At 36.1% G+C, this 23,746-nt stretch overlaps 1 protein-coding gene across 3 annotated transcripts in view; it reads left to right on the top strand.

Moving 5' to 3' along the window:
- PRKDC (protein kinase, DNA-activated, catalytic subunit) overlaps nt 1-23,746 on the top strand; it is an 86,590-nt gene that overhangs the window by 32,336 nt on the left and 30,508 nt on the right. For all 3 annotated transcript variants that reach the window (XR_008235444.1, XM_052788702.1, XM_052788704.1), the window contains 26 exons: nt 80-238; nt 552-755; nt 2,567-2,752; nt 3,729-3,833; nt 4,823-4,990; nt 5,281-5,408; nt 6,436-6,643; nt 7,755-7,933; nt 9,014-9,182; nt 9,734-9,799; nt 10,238-10,310; nt 10,533-10,681; nt 11,901-12,038; nt 12,236-12,355; nt 13,307-13,450; nt 13,666-13,817; nt 14,446-14,577; nt 15,018-15,129; nt 16,597-16,721; nt 16,814-16,963; nt 17,391-17,564; nt 18,462-18,560; nt 19,226-19,436; nt 20,010-20,199; nt 20,553-20,768; nt 22,085-22,197. Coding sequence is in view for 2 of the 3 variants with exons in the window: in XM_052788702.1 (XP_052644662.1) it covers nt 80-238; nt 552-755; nt 2,567-2,752; nt 3,729-3,833; nt 4,823-4,990; nt 5,281-5,408; nt 6,436-6,643; nt 7,755-7,933; nt 9,014-9,182; nt 9,734-9,799; nt 10,238-10,310; nt 10,533-10,681; nt 11,901-12,038; nt 12,236-12,355; nt 13,307-13,450; nt 13,666-13,817; nt 14,446-14,577; nt 15,018-15,129; nt 16,597-16,721; nt 16,814-16,963; nt 17,391-17,564; nt 18,462-18,560; nt 19,226-19,436; nt 20,010-20,199; nt 20,553-20,768; nt 22,085-22,197 (3,870 nt within the window). In the remaining variant the exon portion in view is untranslated. The remainder of the gene's footprint in view (nt 1-79; nt 239-551; nt 756-2,566; nt 2,753-3,728; nt 3,834-4,822; nt 4,991-5,280; nt 5,409-6,435; nt 6,644-7,754; nt 7,934-9,013; nt 9,183-9,733; nt 9,800-10,237; nt 10,311-10,532; nt 10,682-11,900; nt 12,039-12,235; nt 12,356-13,306; nt 13,451-13,665; nt 13,818-14,445; nt 14,578-15,017; nt 15,130-16,596; nt 16,722-16,813; nt 16,964-17,390; nt 17,565-18,461; nt 18,561-19,225; nt 19,437-20,009; nt 20,200-20,552; nt 20,769-22,084; nt 22,198-23,746) is intronic.

Here is a 23,746-nt window from a genome sequence, read left to right as displayed (position 1 = left end):
ACGGATGGATTGGAAGACCTTTATGTTATTTTTTTCAGCTTATATTAATTGTCACTTGTTTGTTTGTTTATTTCCATAGGATGAAGGGCCTCATTTCTCAGTTGGCTCTAAGCTTCTTTCAGTTGTTTATAAAGGCATTGCACCTGGGGGTGAAAGGATATCTCTTCCATCATTAGATGTCAGCAGTAAGCAATTAGCTGATAGACTCCTGCAGCTAGCCTTTGCTATTGATGACCAGGTAGGATATGGTTCTCCAGTTTTAATAATCATCATTTAATACTCATCATCAATAGACTTCTACTTATATTTGGGTAGAAGAAGTTGCTGTTTTATTCATACTCCTACAGAGGAGCTGTAATGATTCTCTGGCTTAATTGAGTGACAATTGTAGATAACAAGCATTTCGGTACTCTGTTTGTGCTTTTTGTTCTTTCTGGTAACATAAAACAGTTTGGGATGGGAGCTTTAAAAAAACTCATGCGCTTTTCTACGAAATTAGTGAAATTTAATGTGCTTGAGATAACTTTGTATTTATACATTAATTTTCACAGTGTGAGGAGCTAGTAAGTCTGCTGTTGAACACAGTAGTGTTACCTGTGCCACTATCAGGAACATCCCAGGAGAACCTGATCAATTTCTCTCATGGACAATATTTCTACAGCCTGTTCTCAGAAACCATCAATCAACAACTGCTGAAAAACCTGGATGTGACCATAGTCCAGCTTATGGAATCATCTGTCAGCAATCCCCAAATGGTATTGGACTACTTCTTTAAAAGGACAAAGTCAAATGGGAATGTTAGAAGTAACACTTTTTCTGTTGTTGTTACAGAGTGTATAGTGGGGAAAAAGTGCATTTAGTTGCACTTTGGACAGCATTACACTGACATATTTTTTTTTATCTTTTTGTCGTGGCCTACTGGTGCTACCTTCATGATTTCTGGCAACCTGACATAACTTAGGCTGTATGTCATCTCATGTCAAACCGAGTGGAAACTGCTTACCTATTACCTATACTGAAATCTATGAATTTCAGGATTTTTTTGCATAATGCTTCAGATCAGGAATGTCCTTTCAAAGCAGGTCTGATTGTTCCCATTTACTGTGCTTTGATTTTGATTGCAGGGTGGTCCCAGAGCATGTGGACTGGATTTGGTTTGGATAAAACTAAACTAGAAAATTAACTCCAACCACTAATGGGCATTTAGTCCTCAAGACTTGAGCAGAGCTAGGTCAAAGTATTAAAAAGAGAGACATACACACACACAACCCGCCGTGACCTGAAATAAATATAGGGTAGTTGTCATGTACTCAGTCTCAGCACTATTTGTTTTGCTCAAGAGATTTTCTCTTGTTGGTCCACACTAATTACTAATGTAGAGCTCACCTTCAGGTCCACGAAGGAAATGTGTTATAATTGAGAAGCCTTCTTTCAGTACTTCTGACCAACAGAAGGGTCAAAAAGAAAGATCAAAAGTCCACTTTCCTGTTTGCTTAAAAAGATGTTCAGGAAAGTAGGTCATTCTTTTAAAAATAATTGGATTTTTTTTTAATCCAAGACGTTATGCTTAAAGGTGTTACTTCCAAGTAACATTTTAAAACACTGGGAGCATAATTTTTTGTGATACCAGAAATTGTTCAATTTGATTGTAGAAAGATGTATATATGTTCTAAAAGGCTGGTTCTTGTGATGACTTTGTAGTGTTTCCTGTGCAGAGTGTGCCACAATAGATTTACATTTAAAAGTATCTCTGATAAATTATAGGCTACTAATTTACACTGGCTACATGTGGCAATAGTGTTAAAAGTCTTCATGTCATTAATTTAATTAAGGTAAATAGCCAAATTGGGTCAAACAAACCCTTTTCCGTTGTCTGCTGTCTGCTTTTCTTCTTTGTCTGATTTCTTAAAATATATTATGGATTACATTTGAGAAGATATATATTCTTTTTAGTTTTATGCATTTGTAACGTACAGGAAGAAAAAGTAAGGCTTATTTTACTGTACCCATCCAAATCTGGTGAAATCACAAGATTGATAACATTCATCCAGTTTGTTAGGTGGTTGCCAACTATTCGAGACCAGAATGTAGAGCTCAGGTTTGGAAGTCAATGACCATTAGTTTTTGAAGAAAAGATATTGAAACATACTTAGTTCCTGTCTGATATGCCATGGTTTATTGTTCTTTTCAAAATGTATGGAAATAATTTAGTATATGTGCTATTTCTCCTATTTCTCAGCTTCACACTAGCTAAAATTTTCAAGTATTGATCTTTAGTTATCCTGGATTATCATTTATTTCTCCATATTCATACAAAAGGTATGGGAGGGAATTGCTGCATTGTACTCTGAATGAAACAAGAGTAAATTGGATAGAAGTCTTTTTTTAAAAAGTGTGTGCTTTTAATTTCCTGCAGAGGGACTTCTCCTGTATCCTTTTGAGATTTAAATCTAGCATTGCTATGTGATGCTTTTTTTTTTTTTTTTATGATTGCTCATACCAATGAAGAGATCCCATCATGCTTTCATTTGGGATGCAAGAATCTGCCTGTTGCTTTTCCTTCCAGGTTGGTAGCATTTTGAATGGCATGTTAGATCAGAGTTTTAGGGAACGTACTGTACGCAAGCAGCAAGGAGTGAAACTGGTCACAACTGTACTAAGAAACTGGGAGAAACTTGACAGCTGGTGGGCCAAAGGTTCAGCTCCTGAGAGCAAAATGGCAGTCTTGACCCTGCTGGCAAAAGTTCTGCAGGTATGTGTTGCTTCATAAAATCCAGGTAGCTTTGCAATTCTGTGGGAATTGTATCTCGTTTTAAAGAAATGCTATTTCATTCTAATGTTTTATGTTTGGGGAAAAAAAAAGAAAAAAAAAAATTAAGGCTATCTGAATCTGATTTCTTTTTTTTTTTTTTTTTTATTTGCGAAGTACAAAAAATACTTGGACAGGCAGAAATTACTAGATTTTGCTCTTCTTCCCAACTGTTCCCCCCTCCCCCATCCCTTTTTTTTTTTTAAACTGCTCTTATGTTTTAGCTGCCTCTTTTCCTTCTGGAGAATGGGTACAAGTGCAGAGAGTAAGCTTTGAAACTGAACAGCCTCTGATAACATTCTTTGTTATGTTGGCATCCAGCAAGTCACAATGGAGGAGTTCTACCCATATCAACAGACTGCAGAAAGATCTTTATTTCAAAGACCTTTAATTTCTGTTACTTTGGGGGTTTGGTCTTCTTTTTCTTTCTCTATTTTGAAAACACAATGTATCTACTTACCCTACTGGGGTTTTTTAGGAACTTGTAAAAGTAGCTGTTTGCAAATATACACAAAGATCACTTACTGGGAATTTTTTTTCTTTTTTCATAATTAATTATTTTAAACTTGAATTGTTTTAAAGGTATGTGTTAGGATACAGAATGTGAGCTGTATTGCTGTATTAGCTGGCAGTGAAGTGACCAGTAGGAAATCTGGCTTTGGGAGGGAGCTTAATATCTTTTTGAACTGGAAAATATCTAACATTATGATTTTTTTTGTACTGTGTAGGAGCTTTTAGAATTCTTTTTGATAGTCCTTTTAAAACCAAAATCACTCCATATGTGCTTTCTGTTAATTTAGTGTATTTTTTGAAATAAACAATTCTATAGCTCATGGTTTTTTATTGTTCATTAATACAATGATTTCTGATTATTTAAAAAAAAAAAATCCTGATTTTTTTATTTCTTCTGTCATTCCAGATAGACTCTTCAGTTTCTTTCAATACCAATCATGAAGCATTTACAGCTGTTTTTAATACCTATACCAGTCTACTTACTGATCAGAATTTAGGCTTAAATCTTAAGGTAAATTGCTCACTACAGCAGCTTCCCCACCCTTCCCAGATTAGAACGCTAGTTGTTTATGAAATTCCCTGTTATTAGGCTTAAATTTTACCTTAGTTTGTATGGTAACATGGACACCACTTCAGTTTTTATTCTCCTGTTCAACATCCTAAAAATTGTAAATCATCCTTTTTGTTCTTCAGGAAGAAGGCAATATCACAGGTGTCATGTTTTGATTTAGGTGCTGTTTTTCTTTTTTCTTGCCCACATGAAAGGCATGTAATATTTAGGAAAAAAATTACTGTCGGTTGCAAATTGTTTAGAACTTCAAAGTGTTCATTTGAGAAATGACAACTAATCAGGCTTTTAGTAAGGAGTGGCATTTCATACAGGTCAAATTACAAATATCTGCCATGATTTTAATGTCCATTTCTGCAAGTATGTGACCAGTGCTAATGGATTAACTGCTATATGTGGCTTGGTCAGGAGAGGGAGATAGAGTACTGCATACTGAAAGGGGAAGTTGTAAAAGATGCTGGAGCATAAGGTTTGGACTAGAAGGTGAAAAATTTTGTACGTGAGAAACAGCTTTGCATAGTTGCTGCTCTGCCAGCCTAGCTTTAGCTAGACAGAGTTTTGTACTTTGTGTACATTTGAAATAAATAAAGCTTGGGATCTTGCTTTAGCTGCCAGGTGGTGCATTAAATCAGTGACTTGTGTGAGAATGGATGCTTGCTTAAAAAAAAAATGAGGTCTTACTCATAGCCATGTCAGCCATGAGAAATTAATTAGATTTTAACTCTCACTCAGCAGTGACCAAAGCTGTTTTCTGAACTAGCACCTGAAAGATGAGAAGCTACGTAATATATCTTTATCAGTACGCTGAGGTATTGGATCAGTAAGCGCAGTCACTGCTGCTATTTTGTGGTTCTATTCAGTTTGCTTCATAGTTAGAGAATAATTTATTTTTTAGTGTGATGCTGCTATTTTTTTTTTTTTTTTTTCTTCAGGGCCAAGCAGTGATAATTCTCCCGTTCTTCACTAATTTGACTGGAGAAAAACTTAATGACCTTAAGAACGCTCTTGATCAACTTGTAGCTTTCAATTTTCCCATGAGCTCTGATGAGTTTCCCAAGGGAACCTTGAAGCACAATAACTATGTAGACTGCATTAAGAAGGTAAGTATTTTTAACAAATAGGTAATTAGAAGCCTAAGTGAACTATACCTAGAAACAATGTTTCACACGATCTGGAATTAAAGAGGGGAACACTCAGTTCACGTAAGGAAATCGACTTTTCTGTTTCTGAGTTATGTCTTTATCCAGAAGTTTCATGTACAGATACACATTAAATAAACATATCCTTCTGTGCATCTGCTTCTGATCAGCATTGAAAAATAATTACATAATTAGATTGAATTGATTTGATCCAGTGTGGCTCTTTATATTATGCATTACTTCTTTTTCAGTTTTTAGATGCATTAGAATTGTCTCAGAGTCCAATGCTTTTGCAGTTGATGACAGAAACCCTCTGTAGGGACCATAGACATTTCATGGAGGGCTCATTTCAAGCCAGCTTCAAAAGAATTTCTAGAAGGTGAGTTTAGTCTATTGGATTTTGCTCTTGTTCTCATTGATATTTGCTGAAGCAAATGTGCTTCCTCTATTATATTGTCCTTATAATAGTGATGATTTACACCACAAAGTTTTACATAATATTTTTAATTCAGATTTTGCTTTTGTCTTCACATTTCCAAAATATTTTTGAAGTGTCAACAAGTGGCACCAACTTCTACGTGACACTTCCAATACCTGGGCAAATTTTGTAAAGCCTTCTGTAAATTAGCTTGTTCTGGCAGAATTTAGTTGAAGATAGTAATTGGTTGTCATACCTGTATTTGCTATCCCTGTATAACCACGTGATTACTGAAGTTAATAGCACTTAAAACTGACAGTGAATTACTTTGTTCAACCCTTTTGAAAATATACCACCACGTTTATTTAATTGAATGTTTCAAGGGTGGTAAATTGTAGACACAAACATGCTCTGTCCACAGAAGAGGTCTTCAGTCTCTTCCAAACCAAACATTCCAGTTCATGACGGACTATTAAGTAGTGACTATTTGGAGCATGTAGTTTCCTGGACAAAGTCATTTACCTTACACCCAAATCCCATTTTTTAAATTTTAGCTTTTATAAAATTATTCAGAACAACAGTTCATCTAGTAGTGGAACACTTGATTGGCCACAGAAGGACCTGATAATGGTGAAGCCTCCTTTTTTTCCTTCTTGTTTGCCTCTATCCTTCACGTGTACCAGATAAATTTTATTTTTTTTTTTAGGTTGGTCAGCGAAAAGGAACTGAGAAAAGTAGTGATTGCTTTTGGATTAAACTAACAAAGATATACAAACAAGTTTACCATCTGTTGCAGAGTAAGAAGCTGAGATATTCTTTGGAGGGCTCCACAATAAGTGGCGATTTAACCTGATCTTGTGTGTCTTGTAGGATGATAACCCAAGAGGGTTTGAATGCAGACAATAAAAATTTTAAATGTCACGGCAGTTTGAGACATAAATGGAGTCTGGTAAAAGAGTTTTCATCTTGAGATTTCCATCTTGTTTAGGAGCACCACTGACAAACAAGTGATACTGTTGGACACTGTTCACAAAATGTTCCAGAGTGAAGACCTTCTTTCAAATACTACTCGTCAAGCGTTTATGGATCGGTCCCTCCTCACTCTCTTGTGGCACTGCAGCGTGCATGCACTGAGAGAATTCTTTGGCAAGATTATAGTACAGGCCATGGATACACTTAATTCCAGGTTTACAAAGGTATGAATTACTCTTTTTTTTTTAGGATTGAGGAGGGTCTAATAAAATGTTGGTGTTGGCATTGGTGTGTACATTTTGCTTAACTTTGAGTGAAACACTAACTGAAACCATTTGCTTTCCAGTTTTCTGTATCTTGAAGCAGAAGTTTGTGCCAATTACATAGTTTGATTATTACTGAGAAACTTTTCTCTATTCCCCAACACACTGTTCCTTTGAAGTTCATCTATGTTTGCATATCTACTGTGTATAAAAATTGAAGTTGGAAAGTTACCTATATATATCTAAAGGGGTCTGGAGTTCTGTCAAAAGCAAAAACCCATTCTAACTTTGAAATATAAAAGCTGTATAAAATTGTAGCCTGTTATTACGTTGTAGGAGAGAGATATTCAACCTCTGTAATGAAAGCTCTTAAATTAGGTGCCTTACTTCTAGAGAAGGAAATGCGTCTTCTAATCATTGCAAAGATCCTTCAGCAAGGGATTAGGAGCACAGATCTTCCTTTCTCTGTTTACAGCCTATCCTCCAATTTAGAGTATAGTTACATGCAATGATTTTGTTGTCAGTGGAGGTCTCTGCTCTTGCTGTAGTTCTTCACTCCCATGGTTTTGCTGATGCAGCTCTTTAAAGGCAGCAGGACAAACAAGATGCTGAAATAGTCCAAATTTAGTAATAGTTATTAAAAAAAAGCTAAACCCAAGACTTAAGTACATGTTTCTGTTGCTGTAAATGTTGTCACCAAAGTGAGGTTCATAAAGAAACTGATGAATGATATCCAGTATGGTGACAGGTATGTATGTTTTGCTTACAGGTGTCATGAGTCTGAGCTTTTACTTGGTATGCTACTTATTTTACTCCAATATCATTATAATGATTTAGGCCAATTGTAGTTAAGACAGCTCACCTCATAAAGAGCAGGTCAACGTAATTTTAATAACTGTATTACACAGGAACTCAGAATCTGTCAGTCTTATTATCATCAGCTCTTTTCTCTGTTTTAGAAGGTAGAAGTAAGCTGAAGGCTGTTCAGTAGAAACTAGAGTAACTGTGGAGCTACTTGGGAAGGGAAGGATCCAGGAAACCTCTTTCTGAGGTTTTGCTTATTTGTTTCCAGTCCAATGAATATGCTTTTGATACACAAGTCACCAAGAAAATGGGGTATTACAAGCTGCTAGAAGTGATGTATGTGCGCCTTTCAAAAGAGGATGTTTACTCCAAGGAGTCAAAAATTAACCAGGGTTACTGTGGCTCCATGAGTGTAGAAGGAAATGAACTTACCAAGACACTAATAAAGTAAGACTATTATTTCTTTTATTTCCTTTTAATTTCTAATGAAGTTTTGGGCAGATACTTAAAAAGTGTATGCCATATAAAGCAGAAGATTGATTTGTTCAAGGGTAAATGTAATCTGTGATGTAGCTTTTGATTTTTAAATGGAATACACGATATTGAATTTGCATTGATAGAATGATCTCTAGCATAGACTACAATCCTATGTCACGATAACTTTTGCCTCCTGTTTTTGCCATTTTTTTTCTATTTGTTAAGCTTGTGCTTTTATTTTTGCTTTTCAATATGATTCTTGGCCTTTAATTTGTGTTTTCACAATTTCAGTTTCAGTATACTTACAGTTTTAGGAGTATGGTTCTGTGCTGTAAGATAGGTATTTATACGATTGATGAGAAGATGGGATGGATTTAATTTAAATTTCATAATACAGCAGCACACCCAGTAGGTGCAATTTGGTTTAATCACCACTGCAGAGGGGGACAAAAGGTTAATAATATATATGCTACTTAATATTATTTAGTTTATTTAATATTCTGAAAAAAATATAAGATGCTTGAATTGCTGTTCATTTTTTTTTGTTTTGTTTAAATTTTATTTTACAATACTAAGTCCTGTGAGGATTTCAAAGAATTTCTTTGCTATGATTTGCAGAAGATCTATAAATGGCTATGGGCACAAGACCTATAAAAATTGCATCTAAATTGCTTTTCTCTGGCTAATCTATAGCATAGCTTAGCATGCCTGTCCATAATTTCTTGGGAAAGGGCCATGAGAGAGATTTATGCATATGTTGAAACATATCTCCATCTTATCTGAAAATGGCCTATCATCATATTCCTGACATTAAGGACTGCTACGTAAATACTTGGGGAAGTTGACTTTGTCATTGCTGAGTCGTTCCATTTTAGCATGATACACCTGTGGAGAACTTGAACAAGTCTGTGATGGTTTAATGCTGATACTGCTGTAATAATAAAGATCTCTTGAAATTCTGTTGATTCACTGGTCTCTGATTGGGGCCTTTCCTGTGCTTCTTAAAAAAAAGACTTCTGATGGTGTTTTCTTGCCTGTTTGTATTTTAAGGTCATGCTATGATGCATTTACAGAAAACATGGCAGGAGAGAGTCAGCTGTTGGAGAAGAGGAGACAGTATCACTGTGCAGCATATAATTGTGCTATTGCTGTTATCAGTTGTGTCTTCACTGAAAGTAAATTTTATCAAGGCTTTCTTTTTACAGAAAAATCAGAAAAGGTGAGAAGCTGTTCTTGCTGTTAGAGGGCTTCCAGAGCATGAGATGCAAGTGACTTTACCTGATTGCAATAAATCAAAGAATCAAACCTGAATTATATGCAATTATATTAACAAATTACCCAGTGAGGCAGTAGAAGAAGTCATAGCTGACTTTCTTGCATCCTTCATGCAATTTGAATTGCTGATGAAGGTTTTACCATCTGTTTGGGAATGGGTGAAGTAGTGATATATTTACCCTGTTTTCCCTCCACTCTCAATCAGTTTTCTAAAATACGAGAAAAAAAACCTATTGTTTAAGTTCTCCAGTGCTTGGAATATACTTCAATAAGAGATACCCTCTTTACAGAGCACATTGTCTGTGCTGTCAATTCTTGAGTAGTTGAATAGCAAAATTTTCTTTAAAGTGTTGATCTAGAAGAGAAAATGTACTGTATTTTCTATATTGTACATTGATCTGTTGTTCTTTAAGAAGAAATAAAATACATTCAGAGGAATTGTTATTGTGTGCAGCATTATAATTTTGGTATTTCCAAACATGCTTCGGTTTGCAGAACTTGCTGATTTTTGAAAATTTGATAGACCTGAAGCGTCAGTATACATTTCCTGTAGAAATTGAGGTGAGTGGAATTTCTGGACTTTAGTGTTCCTGAGTAAAAAATGAGTATGGCTTTAACAGTGTAGTCACTGTAGACCAGGTCATTTCTCACATAGAGAGAAAAAGGATTCCTTAGTGAATAAAAAATGGAGTACTCCTCTAATGTTTTAAAATAGATTTTTCTGAGAGAAATCCAGACTTGAAATTTAGAACACACCTGCAGTGCATGTGACTTTAATATACTTTTTAGCACACTTACTCTGGTAATGAACAGCTGTAGGAATAAGTAATTTAGCTGTTGTTCTGTAGCATTAATTATAGTTGTTTACAACATGGGATTTCTGTTCATCTTAAATGGGTCTGATAATTTTTTGGCAGTTCTGTAAATAAATAATTGTAAATAAACTGTAAATAAAAAAAAACTTAAATTCATTTTCAAACTTTATTTCTTGCTGTTCAGGTGCCTCTGGAGAGGAAGAAGCGGTACATTGCTATTAGAAAGGAGGCCAGAGATGCAGGGAATAGTGATCAGGGTATGAAAGTAATTTATGACTATGAAAAAAATGCCTTCTCATCTTTCATACATTGTTCATTGATGTGTTGCTAATTGGCTTCTACAGTAGCAGGAACAAATAAAAGCATTCAATGTACTTCATCTAACAACCAATTCCTACCTACCCTCAAGTTTTAGTGGCCAATAAAGCCTTGTTTCTTGTAATTACCTTGATTAATGGTCTATTCTTTTTCCTATTTAGATGAACCCAAGTATTTAGCTTCTGCATCATACATGATGGATAGCAGTTTGAGTGAGGAAATGAGTCAGTTTGATTTTTCTACTGGAGTGCAAGGTTTTTCTTACAGCTCCCAAGATGTTACAGCTAGCAGCACTCATTTCAGGAGAAAGGTAATTTAGTGACTTACGTGCTGTGAGGAAGAAAAGTTTTATGCTTTCTAGCAATTGCATATGTCTGTTGGGGTTGAGAAAGAAATTTCTAGTCTCTTATATTTGTTCTACTTGACTGAGAAGGGGTTCCTCCAGAAGATGAGGGAGGGGACTTGAGCTGTGTTCTGTCTGTCATTTTTCTTCTTCCATCTCTCCACTGTTTACGGCAGGAGAAAAGCAATGCCCTACCTTGGGTTTCTAAAGTTGAGTGAGGGAAGTCCAGGCTGAGTGTAAGAAGGTGGCTTGTGACTTTGTGTGCACTCAGGGTTATCCTGTGATGGTTGTATTTTGCTGTTAGGCACCTGGATTCCTCATTTCCTTCTTTCGGTCTTTGAAGGCACTTGACCAAGATGGTTGTATCAAATGCATGGAATAAATGATCAGACACGGTGTTATTTTTATATCTCTGTTGTGGCACCTTGTATGTAACTGTTGCTCTTGGAAGAACAGCATCTAATATTTTCCAAGACTTGAAGTTGTGTTCCTTCTGCAGTCAAGAAGTGTCTCATCAACAGTAATACTGATAGGATAGATATCTGCTATAAAACAGAAAGAAAGCTTGTAAAAGTGTCATAGGCACTGAAGATGAAATCTATCAAAATAACTGTTAACGTTGGTAAAGATAAACTGTTTCCAAGTTTTGGAGCAAGGAGGTATTTTAGCTGCAGTGAAGCTAAGGAGAAATGTACTTCCTATCTGCTTTGTGTAGTAATGTCGTAATTTCTAACTATGAACAATTTTCTTTTGTGATTTATTCTGTGTAGCAAAAGAGAGAGCTGCTGTGGTTGCTAGTCAGCATGAAACAGCACATCCATAAAAATAAGGCTTTCCCCCTGTCAAAGGTGTTAACACATTCATTCAGCTATGAAATGAAATAATTTCTGTGAGGTTCAGCTAACTCTTCTTGCTTCCAGCAGTTGCCACACCTATCCTGGCAGGTAGTAAAGTCAGAGTAACATGAGGTTGACATCTGTCGACACAGAAGGTAAAAGACGGGCACAGCTGGTACATATATTTGGGAGGTGTCTGTTTAAACAACACATTTGATGTATTCCCTGTTGTGCACACTGAGCGTATAGTCAAATCTGTAAACACAGATAAGATCAGAATGACTCATGGCATTATCAAGATTTTTTAAAAAATAGTGTTGTTATTAATCATAGTAACACTTTTTTTTCAGGAGCCCCCAGAATACATGGTTTTAAATGATGAGATGGAACTGGAAATGGATGAACTCAACCAACATGAATGTATGGCTTCTATGACCACTCTGATTAAACATATGCAGAGGAACCAGATCACACCCAAAGTGGAAGAGGCCAGTATTAACCAAAAAGTTGGCATTTTTTTCACTAATTATACCAAAAAAGGGAGTCATGATTGAATCCCTTCATTTATTAATTTTCTTGACTATGTTATAACGAGACCTGTGTGGCTCAAGCTGGAGGCTTTTTGGTTTGGTAAGCCTGTGTGTTCCAAGAAGTGAGTTGATTTTGGTAATCTCTTAAATTTCAGGGGACAGTTCCAGTAGATCTTCCTCTTTGGATGAAATTTCTGCATGGCAAATTAAGAAACCCATCAGTACCACTAAATATTCGCCTCTTCATAGCAAAACTTATTGTTAATGCTGAGGATGTGAGTAATTTCTTTGTCATATTTTTTCTGTTCACATAACAAGCTGTATTACAATATCAACTGCATAATTCTTGTGGGGTAAACTATTTCATCAGCTGAGACTTTTGGGGCATTCAAATTGAGTAGTTTGCCGTGATAAAAGGGAGTGCATTCATAGCCCAAAATTCCAGATAGTGCCAGTATTTTGAATGTAATATAAATACTTTTTCTCCCAAACTCTATTTCTGTAAGTAGAGGGTGTCCACAATATGTGTCTTCTGTAAACTATAAGTAAGTGATTCATTGATACTGGGCAAGAGGTATGGCTGATTATGTTTGCCATCTCTGCAGAAGCAAATATAATGGTTTTTTTAATGGTCACAAATGAGTCTTATGGAAACCCTTAGAGCTAAATGATGTTCTGGTTGCAGAAAGATATTAAGATACCATAATGTGTCTTTGCCTGAGAAGAAACGTTTTCTAACTCTCATTCTTGTGTAAAACATTCTCGCCATATTTCATATACTGATTTTAAAGTATAATGTTTCTGTCTGAAATATTCCAAATCCAAGATACAAAAAGGCTGAATTTCAGAATTAATTCAAGAAGCTTTATACCCTCTTAATACTACTTTCTTAGTAAAGCTGTCTGAAATGGAAGGGTAGATGAATGGCATACTCTTTCAAATCCTTAAGGGACAGGTTTTCTGCATGACAGCCATATTATGTGGGCCCAAGTGAAATAATTTATGTGAATATTTGGTTAAAAGTTTCTAAGCAGAATTGAGGAATGTAGTTATGGATACTTTTTATTTTAAAGTTATTTTAAAATTTTTGTAGTTGTTGCTTCAGAGGTTAAGCAAAGTGATAAGAAGTTGATTTAGCAGTCTTAACCTGTAATGATTATTCAATAACAGGTTATTGAATGGTTGGATAATTTGTACTTGATCACTGATTCTTCTGTTTTCCTTAGGTTTTCCGACCTTATGCAAAGCAGTGGCTTGGTCCATTGCTGCAGCTTGTTGTTTCTGGGAATAATGGAGGAGAAGGGATTCATTACATGGTAGTGGAAATAGTAGTTACTATCCTTTCCTGGACGAGTGTAACCACTCCCAAAGTAAGGAAATGTGAAATTCATTTTTATTATTATTGTGAATATTTGATAAGGAATGAGTAAGTTTATTATGCACTTATAATCATTTTCTACATGAGTCCACTGTTTCTTTTAGATATTAACTTCAAAAATAGCTTATTTTCTTGCTTCGTTTCATAAAACAATATATGTCTTCATGTTGGAGTCACTATGTTTATTTTTGCTCCTATTCATTGTAGGGGAATATTAAGGATGAGATTTTAGCTAACAGATTGCTTGAATTCTTGATGAGGAGTGCCTTTCACCAAAAAAGAGCTGTGTTCAGACACAATCTGGAAATCATAAAGACAGTTATAGAGTGTTGGAAGAACTGTCTCTCCATACCTTACAGGTAAGCATTTAGACAATTGCTTTCTTTTATCAATATTTCAAGAATGTAAGTGAACATTATCAAGGGAGATGAAAAGGTAAATTCAGCTGCAATAGTAAACTTTTTGTCCCTAGAGTTGACAGTAGAACTTCAGAACTGAACTCTCCAAAGGTTGTAACTTAATTTGTAAAACAAGGAGAGAGACAGGGAAAACCATATAGAGGATTACAACTGCAACAACAAAAGCAGGAGTAATATCTGCAAAGACTTATGTTTTATTTGAAATTTTGGGTATTATCACTGAAAATTGGTGCACTCTTACTAAGACTTCTGTGATCTGCTGTACTCCTGAACTTGTTGCAGAGAATTTGTGTGGGCTTACAATCTCTTTTTAGGTTTGGGGTTTTTGTTTGGTTTTTTTGTTGTTGTTGTGCAAAGACTTCTTTGTTGAAGCTAAATACTTCTTTCTGAATATATGCTTTCTACTGGTTTTGTTGGGAGTGTATATGCATATATACATACTTTCTGCTGGTTTTGGTGGGGTTGTATGTGTGTATATGTCTGTATATACACAGAGAGTGAGTGGTTTATGGTGTGTATATTTTGGGGGTTTCATGTATATAATTACTTTTATGTTTTTATCCAACAGTTTAATATTTGAAAAGTTTTCTCGTGGAGACCCTGATACAAAGGACAATTCAGTGGGAATTCAGCTGCTGGGAATTGTTCTTGCTAACAATTTACCTCCCTTTGACCCAAAGTGTGAAATAGATCGTGTCAGGTGAGAAATGCAACTTTTTGGTGAATGATTTTGATAAAAGCTTAAGACAAAGAGAGCAAGTCTAACTTGTCAGCATGAAGCTGGATGGGAGCTGAATTGCTTGTTGGAATTGTTCGTCCCATCATGCCTTTGCTATTGTCTGTCAGATGTAATGCTTTTCTAGCTACAAACTGCAAACCACACTTATTTTGGAAAATATGGAGAAGGATGTAAGCTTTCTTACAGTGGGCCCCAGGGTTGCAGTTTCATGGGATTTAACAGAGTCGGGAATTGCTGAAGCAGGGATTTGAAACACTGCAGGTGGAAAATCCATGTTGTGCTGTATTCAGCTCTTTTAAAAGCAGTTACTGTTCCCCTAGGCAGCTCAGGTGAATTTTTTCTTTCAGTTTAAAATTGGATGCTGGAGTAGTGGCTTACAGCAGGTCTACCTTTTGTGTTAGGTATTTTCAGGCTTTGACCAGCAACATGGGCTTATTAAAGTATAAAGAAGTTTATGCAGCTGCAGCAGAAGTGTTGGGACTTGCTCTTCGATACATTGCCGAGAGAGAAAATGTAAGTGAACTGCATTGTGTGTTTGACCATTCCTGTCTTAATGCTATGTACATCTTTTATATGACTACTCAATTCAGCTCCAAAAACGAATGTCTTTAAAACTCAACAGTCTTTGTCCAACAGATTGAGTTAAAGACTTAAACTGTTAACTCAAGAGGAAAAGAATTTGAGAGCAGACTAGGTGCAGAGTTTTTGCCCTGCTGTTTTGGAGCTAACAGTGAATGGTCTCTTTCTGAGGCTTTGTTCAGCTTTTGCCAACCAGCAACACTGGCATGGTACATTTAAAGTTGGGGGATTTTTAAAGGGGGGAAAAAAAAACAAAACGCAAGTTGGTAGGTTTGGGACTGCCTTTTGAATATCTGTATCTGAGGTTGTTTAATAACTTGCAAGTTTTGATGTAAAATTTAAAGGTATTTCATTTAACTTTGAATCCAGTTATTTTCTAGGTAGTGGATAAGGTGAATGCAAAACTTACTCACTAAATTCTACAGTATTAGAACTAGGGGATAGTGCTTAATGATCACAGAAATCAGTTTGAGACAGATACTAGAAGTACTTCTTACGCAACAGTTAGTGAACTTCGGGAATTTGTTGCCAGAAGAGGTTCTAGGAGTAAGTAGCATCAGCAGGTTCAAAGAGAAATTAGGCAAATTCACGCACAAAAAAAAAAAAAAAAAATCCATGAACAGTTTCTAAAAACAATAGACAACAATGTACGCTCTAAGATCCTTAATCTAATGATGGATGCATGTTGGCTTGTATGAGAGAAAAGGAGGACAAAATGCAGCTGGGCTCATGTGCTCCCCCTAAATATCATTCTGCAGCTGCTGTTGGAGAAAAAAATACCAAGATATTGGCTAGGTGGATTATTAGTCTGATGTTGTAGGTTATTCTTACTTCTCTTGCTACTATTCTTACTTCTTTCCTCACTTAATTGCATTCTGGTTGTTCTTTCACAGTTTGTAGAGCATATTTCATAAATTGAATTCCTGCAGTCTTCTCTTTCAGTCTTCCAAGCTCCATTATAAGCAGTATTTTGAATAAAAGAGCAAAGATGTTGCAAATGTTTTATCCTATACAAAGCTTATTTCTTTGACATTAAGTGAAGGTTGCTGATTATTTTTCACCTTTTCACTAAAAATTTCTGGTGTTTTATATTCATTACTTGGAAGTCTGCCATACCGAATGAGAAGCTACTTATTATTTATATAAGCATACTAAGGAACTCGTATTTCAAAATTAAGCTGTTGGTTCCAAACCAATCAAAGGAAGCTCACAAATGTATTGTTTAAGCAGGTAGTCATGTGTTCCAGCCAGGCACAGCTGTACAGCAGCCATGAAGCACCGTAAATGTCAAGACAAGGCCGGTGGATCTTGCCTAGCGAAATGCACTAGAATGAAACAGTACAGCCGCAGAACTATGTGTCATTAAGGCTATGCTTGTCTTACTGTCTTTCTCATTTTCAGGTACTTGAAGATCCAGTTTATGATTGTGTCATAAGACAATTAAAACATCATCAGAACACCCAACAGGATAAGTTTATTCAATGCTTGAATAAAGTTGTTAAGAATTTTCCACCCCTTGCTGACAGGTATGTCATGATTTACATGTATGTTCACTGTAGATCTAGAGGAATAATAGAAAATAACTTGCTTTTCTTTGTTGGCTTCTGGTTATGTTAAGGTTTATGAATGCAGTGTTCTTTTTGATACCCAAACTTCATGGTGTGATGAAAACCTGCTGTCTGGAAGTAATAATGTGCCGGGCAGAAGAAGTACCTGATCTCCACTTGCAGTTAAAGAGTAAAGACTTTATCCAGATCATGAATCATAGGTGAGTGGTCATGTGATTACAAATGTGGATGCATAGTCTAAATTTCTTGATAATATTTTCTGTGCTGGCCACAACAATTTTACATTCAGAAGCATTTATAATTCATGTTCACTTTTTGGTCACTGCTCTCCTAATTTGAGCTAATGGAATCTGGGAGTTAAGTATTAAGATGGTTAGCTCACTGTGAAAAACAAACAAAAAACCCTAAATAGCATTAAGCTGAAACACCACTGGGATGTGAATTTCTGTAGTATGTATTAGTTTAGTTATATTCTTACTCTTAGGTTGAACTCAAAAGTATTTACCTAAAGCGCTTTATGCAAAACCAAATATTATTGCTAAAACCTAAACTGATCTTCTGGTTCTGTGTGTAACAGTGAAGAGAAAAGCAATGTAACTATTCTTTTTTTTTCCCCTCTCTTTTTAGGGATGATGAAAGGCAAAGGGTTTGTTTGGATATAGTGTACAAGATGCTATCTAAACTAAAACCACTAGAACTTAAAGAGCTTCTTCCTGGAGTGACAGGGTTCATTTCTCACCCTTCTGTACTATGTCGACAGCGCATGTATGATATTCTGATGTGGATTTATGATAATTACAGGTGTGTATTCACTGCAGATGTTGTCTTTCAGTGGTTTCTCACAGGCAGAGTGAAAGGGCTTGTAACACTGTCTTCCAATTTCATGTCCCTCAGTGTGGGATTTTTCCAGTTCTCAGAAGAATAGAGCCTGTGGTTTGCCTAAGTAGCTCTGGCCTCTGGTGGCAATTTTATCACTTCCACTAAGGGACAAATACTTAGACCTGAACTTTAGCCCAGAACTGGGGTGTTGCATCACCCCAGATGGCATAAGAGGTCTTAGCTCTGATGCTTCCACTTTTTCTTGTTGCTGGAATTTGTAACTAGTAAGAATTGTACCCTAGAGAAATTTGCTTGTAAGTAGAAGGTGTATTAAGGCACTTTGGCATGATCTGGATCCCTTCAATCTAGTAGTATAAAGGCCTTCTTTCTGTTTGACCCTTTAGAGTAGGGAACAGGCATGTACTCAGTTTGACAAGCGGGTTGCTGTCGAATCATCTAACGTAGTTGGGTTCTGTTATGTGCTTTTTCCCAAGATAACTTAACTATTTGAATGGATAATTATTGTGAAGAAAAAGTATAGTCAATTCTTACTCTAGCGTCACTTGGGAAAAGCTAATTCTCTGCCTTTTTCTCAGTTTTAACTTTGCAAACTCAGAATTACTTCTGTTTGGCCTTTGTAATAAATAACTAACATGTATTACTTAGATTTCTGATTTTTTTTCTTTTCTAAGTAGTGGAGAGACAAAACATTTTTGGCAGTTAAGACCTCATGTTATGAAAAAAATGCAGTGTTGTCATGCCAAGTTGAGATTTTTGAGAAGGGCAAGTTCCTCCTTTTCTCCCACCATCCTCATCCTCTTATTTTACTATGGATTGTTTGAGAGAAGTCATTAAGACACATTTTTCTCCTACCATCAGGGATCCAGAAAGCCAAGCAGATGGTGATTCTCAGGAAATACTCAAACTGGCAAAAGAAATGCTGCTTCGAGGACTAATTGATGAGAATGCTGAACTGCAGTGAGTAAACAGTCTTGTCAGGACTGTCTGAAGTAATGAATCCCTAAATTGCTCTTTCTTTGTTTATAACAGAAGAGTTGATCCTTAGAGGTTTTTTTAAGTATTTTAATATTAAAGTGAGATAACGTTATTTCCCTTTCTTCCAGTAAGTTAATTTATAAAATTGCGTCCCATACTTTTACACCAAATTTAAGTGAAGCATAGAGCTTTTGAACAAACTTCTAAGCCATGGAGAAGTTGTTTCAGTATGTCAGACCTAATTATGCATTAATGTTCTAGTGTTTTTGAAAAACAAGGCGGCCCTCATTATACACAAACACACAAAAATAGATTAAATGTTGGAGGATGTTGGATTTTTTTAATTTTTTGGTGAAGCAAAAGATAGGAGATCTCTGTGCTTCTCTAGCCATAGCACTTCTCAAGAGGAAAACAACTCAATAGAAATAATTTCAGAGTAAACCTTTAATATTAGTTGAATGGCCTAGAGCATGATAGATGAATGAGGAATTTGGTGTAATTCAATGGAAGACCCATGGCATGAAAGATTTAGTTAAAGGCTTTATAGTCTTAACTGTGGTTTTGTTTTTTTTAACTTGACTTTTTTGATAGCATTGTGTTTTCTGGTAGCAGATAACCATGACTAACTTTATTTCTTGCCTTTACAGATTAATTGTTAGGAATTTTTGGAGTGATGAGACAAGGTTACCCACAAATACTCTTGATCGCATGCTGTCATTGTTAAATTCTTTATATTCCACCAAGATTGAAACACAGTACTTGAGTCTAATCACAAATTTTCTGCTTGAAATGACTAGCAAGAGCCCGGATTATTCCAGAAAAATATTTGAGCATCCACTGTCTGAATGCAAATTTCAGGTGAATTGTAATTTGTTATCCTGCCTGCAAGCATGTGAAAAATTCTATTCCTTAACGTAGTTACCACTTGGACAAGAATGGCATAGCGAAGGAGATTTTTGAAATTGCGTTTTGTACTCCATAGTTAACAGATGCAACAGTCATGGGTTATGCACAGTATCAGAAGTTTGATTTTTGTGGGGGCAATAATTTGGCTTTCTTTTCAAAAAAAAAAGATTTAACTAAAATAATTATATATACCAAGTATGGTTGATGTATAGAGTTCTGAAATACCTAAAAAAGAGGGCAGTCAAGAGAAGTACCATAAGCTGGAGAAAAATTGTGACGAAAAAGAAGTACTGGTACAAGAGCTGTAAATCAGTCCTCAGCTGACCAGCCCAAATTAGCTCAGCAAAAAAGCTCACTGTGGAGAACTTTTATGTGTTTGGGGTTTTTTTTATAGTCAAGTTCTGCCCCTGTACCTGGGATGATGTTTTAAGTTCTGTACTTTAATTTCTGCTATCCTGTATCAAGGAAGGAAGGCAAAAAGCCTCCATTCTTACTGTTCTGATTAAAATCTTTCTGTGTTCATAGGACTTTGTAATTAATTCCAGCTGGCGTTATCAAAGCACTGTGCTCACACCTATGTTTGTGGAGACTCAAGCTTCTCAGAGTATCCACAGGAATTTATCACAAGAAAGATCGTTTTCGGCTTCTGGGTCAGTCAGTGGTCGAGTGAGGGCTACCCAACAGCAATATGAATTTACACCTACACAGCATGTCAGTAAGTCCAGACCAGTGTCTTCTGAAATTTGCTTGTTTGCTATGGGAATGATTTCATTCTCTTCATTTCTGTCACATATGAATATTTAATGTAAAGGTGTAAATGCATTTAATATTTTGTTTTTGACATCATGAGAAAAAACATCCAGTCACATTTTTATTAGTCTCATATGTATTTTATGTTCTGCCTAATGTAAAAGAAGTTTGTTTCTTACCTGACAGCTTGAAAACTGTTCTGCCCATAAACACAGGGAATTATATTTTTGGGGAAGGAAAATTACCTGCTTCATAGATGTTTTCAGTTGATTTATATGTGGATATGTCACAGCCTTTTTACAATTTATTTTTTTACAGGTGGTAGAAGTTCTTTTAATTGGCTAACTGGAAGTAGCATTGACACGTTAGCAGAGTATACAGTTCCTTCATCTTCCGAATCCTTGTCTTCATCCATGCTGTTGGTTAACAGACAGAGTGAAAAAATTAAACAAGTAACCTTTAAACCAGTGGGGCCGGATTTTGGGAAAAAAAGGTTGGGTTTGCCTGGAGATGAGGTGGACAGCAAAACTAAAGGTCTGTAAGCCTTATGATGCGATTTCTATGTAAATACGACATTTTTATAGACAATCTTTGTCAGTTATTTGGCTGACAGTCCATTATCTTTGATATATTCTAATTGAGGTTCAATTTGAGAGATTTTGTTTTCAGAACTCCGTGGTGATACATAATGTGTGGCAAAAAGCTAGAATTGTGCTAGGAACTGCAAAACTATATGTTGCTAGACAAAAGAACTGACTAGATAAGAAACCAGCTGATGCGATCTTTGCATTCCTACCTCTCCCTAAGATAATTGTAGCATGAATGTCAGAGAGTTCTGTCCCTTCTGTTTTAAATTTAACTGCTTTTCTCTTTAAAAAAGAGATCTCTTTAAACATACTTTTTCCAAACAATTTCAGCTGTGCTGACATGATCTGCAACTTACTGCAATCTGTCATTAAACTATCTGCTATTTTCTGAGACTGCTCCTTCATCCACCCAGTCGATAACTGAAAAATATCAGTACTGTTCTGGAATGGCTTAGGCTCCTTCTCCCCATTTCCTCCCCATTTCACCCTTGCCTACTTTGTCATTAAAATTTTGACTGGAAGGATGAGAGTAGGAGTTCAGGCAGAGAGCTATAAAGATTGACCTTTTCAATACCTGAGAGGTGTTTAAGGGCAGTTTTGAATGGACCATGCTAAAGTACAGAAACGGAGGGGTCAGTCTACCTTCCAGTCAGTCCCTGGTCTTCTACCAGGACAATACCAGTTATAGTGGTATGTTTTAGTTAGCTCATTCTTCTTTCCTAGGAAAGAAACTGAAGTGAGCAATCTGTAAAGTCGCCTTTCTCCATGACTGTCCTGAGCAGGAGTTGATCCAGTGACAGCTCTGAAATAGTGACTTAAAAAATATAGTACTGTATTTTTATTACCCAATATTTGAATATATTTAGCACCTCTTCTATGTAGGAAGCTATATACTTTATGGAATATGGTGCAAATGCCATACTTGCCTTTGAGAGCTTGAAATAAATCTGTCATATGGGAAAAATTTGTTCATGAATTTTATTGCCTTTCCCAGTACAATAAATTGACCCCTATACCTCATCCATGTGCTTAAAGTTTTTATGTAAATGCTTATTACCTCTTCTCCTAAGAACACCTTCATTTGTTCTAATTTGCTGTCTTGTTGAAAGGCCTTGCCTTGAGTTGTTGGATGTGAAACTTAAGAGACTAGCTGGTAAGCTAGTAAATAAAAAGGTGATGTTTGTTGTTATATGACGCTCTTGCCTTAAATCTGAAGTTTGCTTGAGAAAGGAAAAGCTGCGGACATGATCGTGTGTTCCGTAGGTATAGAAGAACGAGCAGAAATTCTAAGACTGCGGAGACGTTTCTTGAAAGACCAAGAGAAACTCAGTCTGATTTATGCTAGAAAAGGTGTGGCTGAACAGAAGAGAGAAAAGGTTTGTCAATTCAAATAAGTTTAAAACCTTAAATCCCAATCCCATTTTCAGTCTTGTACTTCATCTCTAGAAGTAATTCTGTGAAGAAAAGGTAGGTGTAAGATACTTGTTGCTACTTCAAGGGCTTTAGAAGGTTTTATTTGGAAATCATGCTATTTATGTGCTTAAAGTTAAATGATGTTACTTAGCACGAGTGAGAAAAGAGCTGGATGATGATGCTTCCAGTCTACCACTTAATGTGTATGAAGTGATTTTATGTGATGGAGTCCCCAATGGCAATGGGAAGCTCTTTACAGTTGTCATCCTGGAAACTAGGTGCCTTGAAGCTACAGTGCTCTGCAGAAGTAGTTGGAGAACATTATCCAGTGTCTGAAGGTGAACTAAAAAATGCGATACAACTGATGGACTAACCAGAACTGTTGCGTACTTTTAACCTGAAGGAACGTCAGTAATAATAATTTGCTGAGTGTTTATCAAGGCCAGAAACTTAGTATTATGTGGGTTTCCTGGTTGTGTTATGTACTTACAATAAGTTTAAGTATTTTTAAGCTCTGTAACAGTTTTTTCAGAGGTTCATGTTACTAAAAATAACATAGATTATCGTCCAAAAATGATAGCAGTTAGACCAAAAGCAAAGGAACCCAGGATTGAGAGCTACCAGTTTGAGACACTCTTATAATTCTTCGCAGCTGCAGACAACTGTGTAAACAGAATTTACGTCTGGAAGAACCACACAAACACCTATTTTAGCCAATTTATATTTACTTGCAGGCTAAAGCTGCCATTTCCTCCCACCCTGCAAGAGAGAACCTGTAAACATGTTCTGTATGACAGTCCAAAATACACCAACAAAACCCCCTGTGATATTCCACAATAAAAGACCAGAAGAGGCTATGAATGCTATCAGGACCTCTTAAACTTTTCAAGAGATTTGTTGCACTTAAACACAAATGGAACTTGGTGGCTTGCATTAATACTATACCTGATGGGGCAAAACAGGAAAAAGTAGGTCCTGAGCAAGAAAGTATTTGGAAATAGCTTTAACAGTCCTAATTTCTCCCAGCATATTTCTCTTGAAAGTTTTTTGAAAATCATCCCTTTGAAGTTGTGCAGAGGAAAAATGGGCTCAAACAGCAAAATTACAAAGGATTTACAGAAGAGAAAAAAAATCTTCAAGCTTTCTCCTGTTTCCCTCTTCCATTCTACCAATGTATATATTCACCCATTGTCTGCTGGTTTAACTGGTAATGGCAGTAGTTAAAAATAAAATCCCAACCTCTAAATTTACTGTTGATTTCCTTACAGCATATCAGTGCTATGAAAAGGAAGAAAGACAGAGGAAGAGATAAGTTCTGTCTATATCTGGTAGTAGCTCTTATTCAATTTAAATGTATTCCTTTAAGCCTCAGCAAAAGGCAGGGCAGCTATTTAACAACTGCAGCTTACAACAGTGTTGTTATGGTTTGGTTTAAATTTTACTGGGAATTAGTTCTACTAGGTTCATCCTTCTTCCTTCCCCTTCCGATCCCACTGTGTGAAATAAAACACA

This window comes from Harpia harpyja, chromosome 5, assembly GCF_026419915.1.
Source record: "Harpia harpyja isolate bHarHar1 chromosome 5, bHarHar1 primary haplotype, whole genome shotgun sequence".
Taxonomy (NCBI): domain Eukaryota; kingdom Metazoa; phylum Chordata; class Aves; order Accipitriformes; family Accipitridae; genus Harpia; species Harpia harpyja.
The sequence above is the reverse complement of the archived record's forward strand: the minus strand, read 5'-3'. Positions and strand labels throughout refer to the sequence as shown.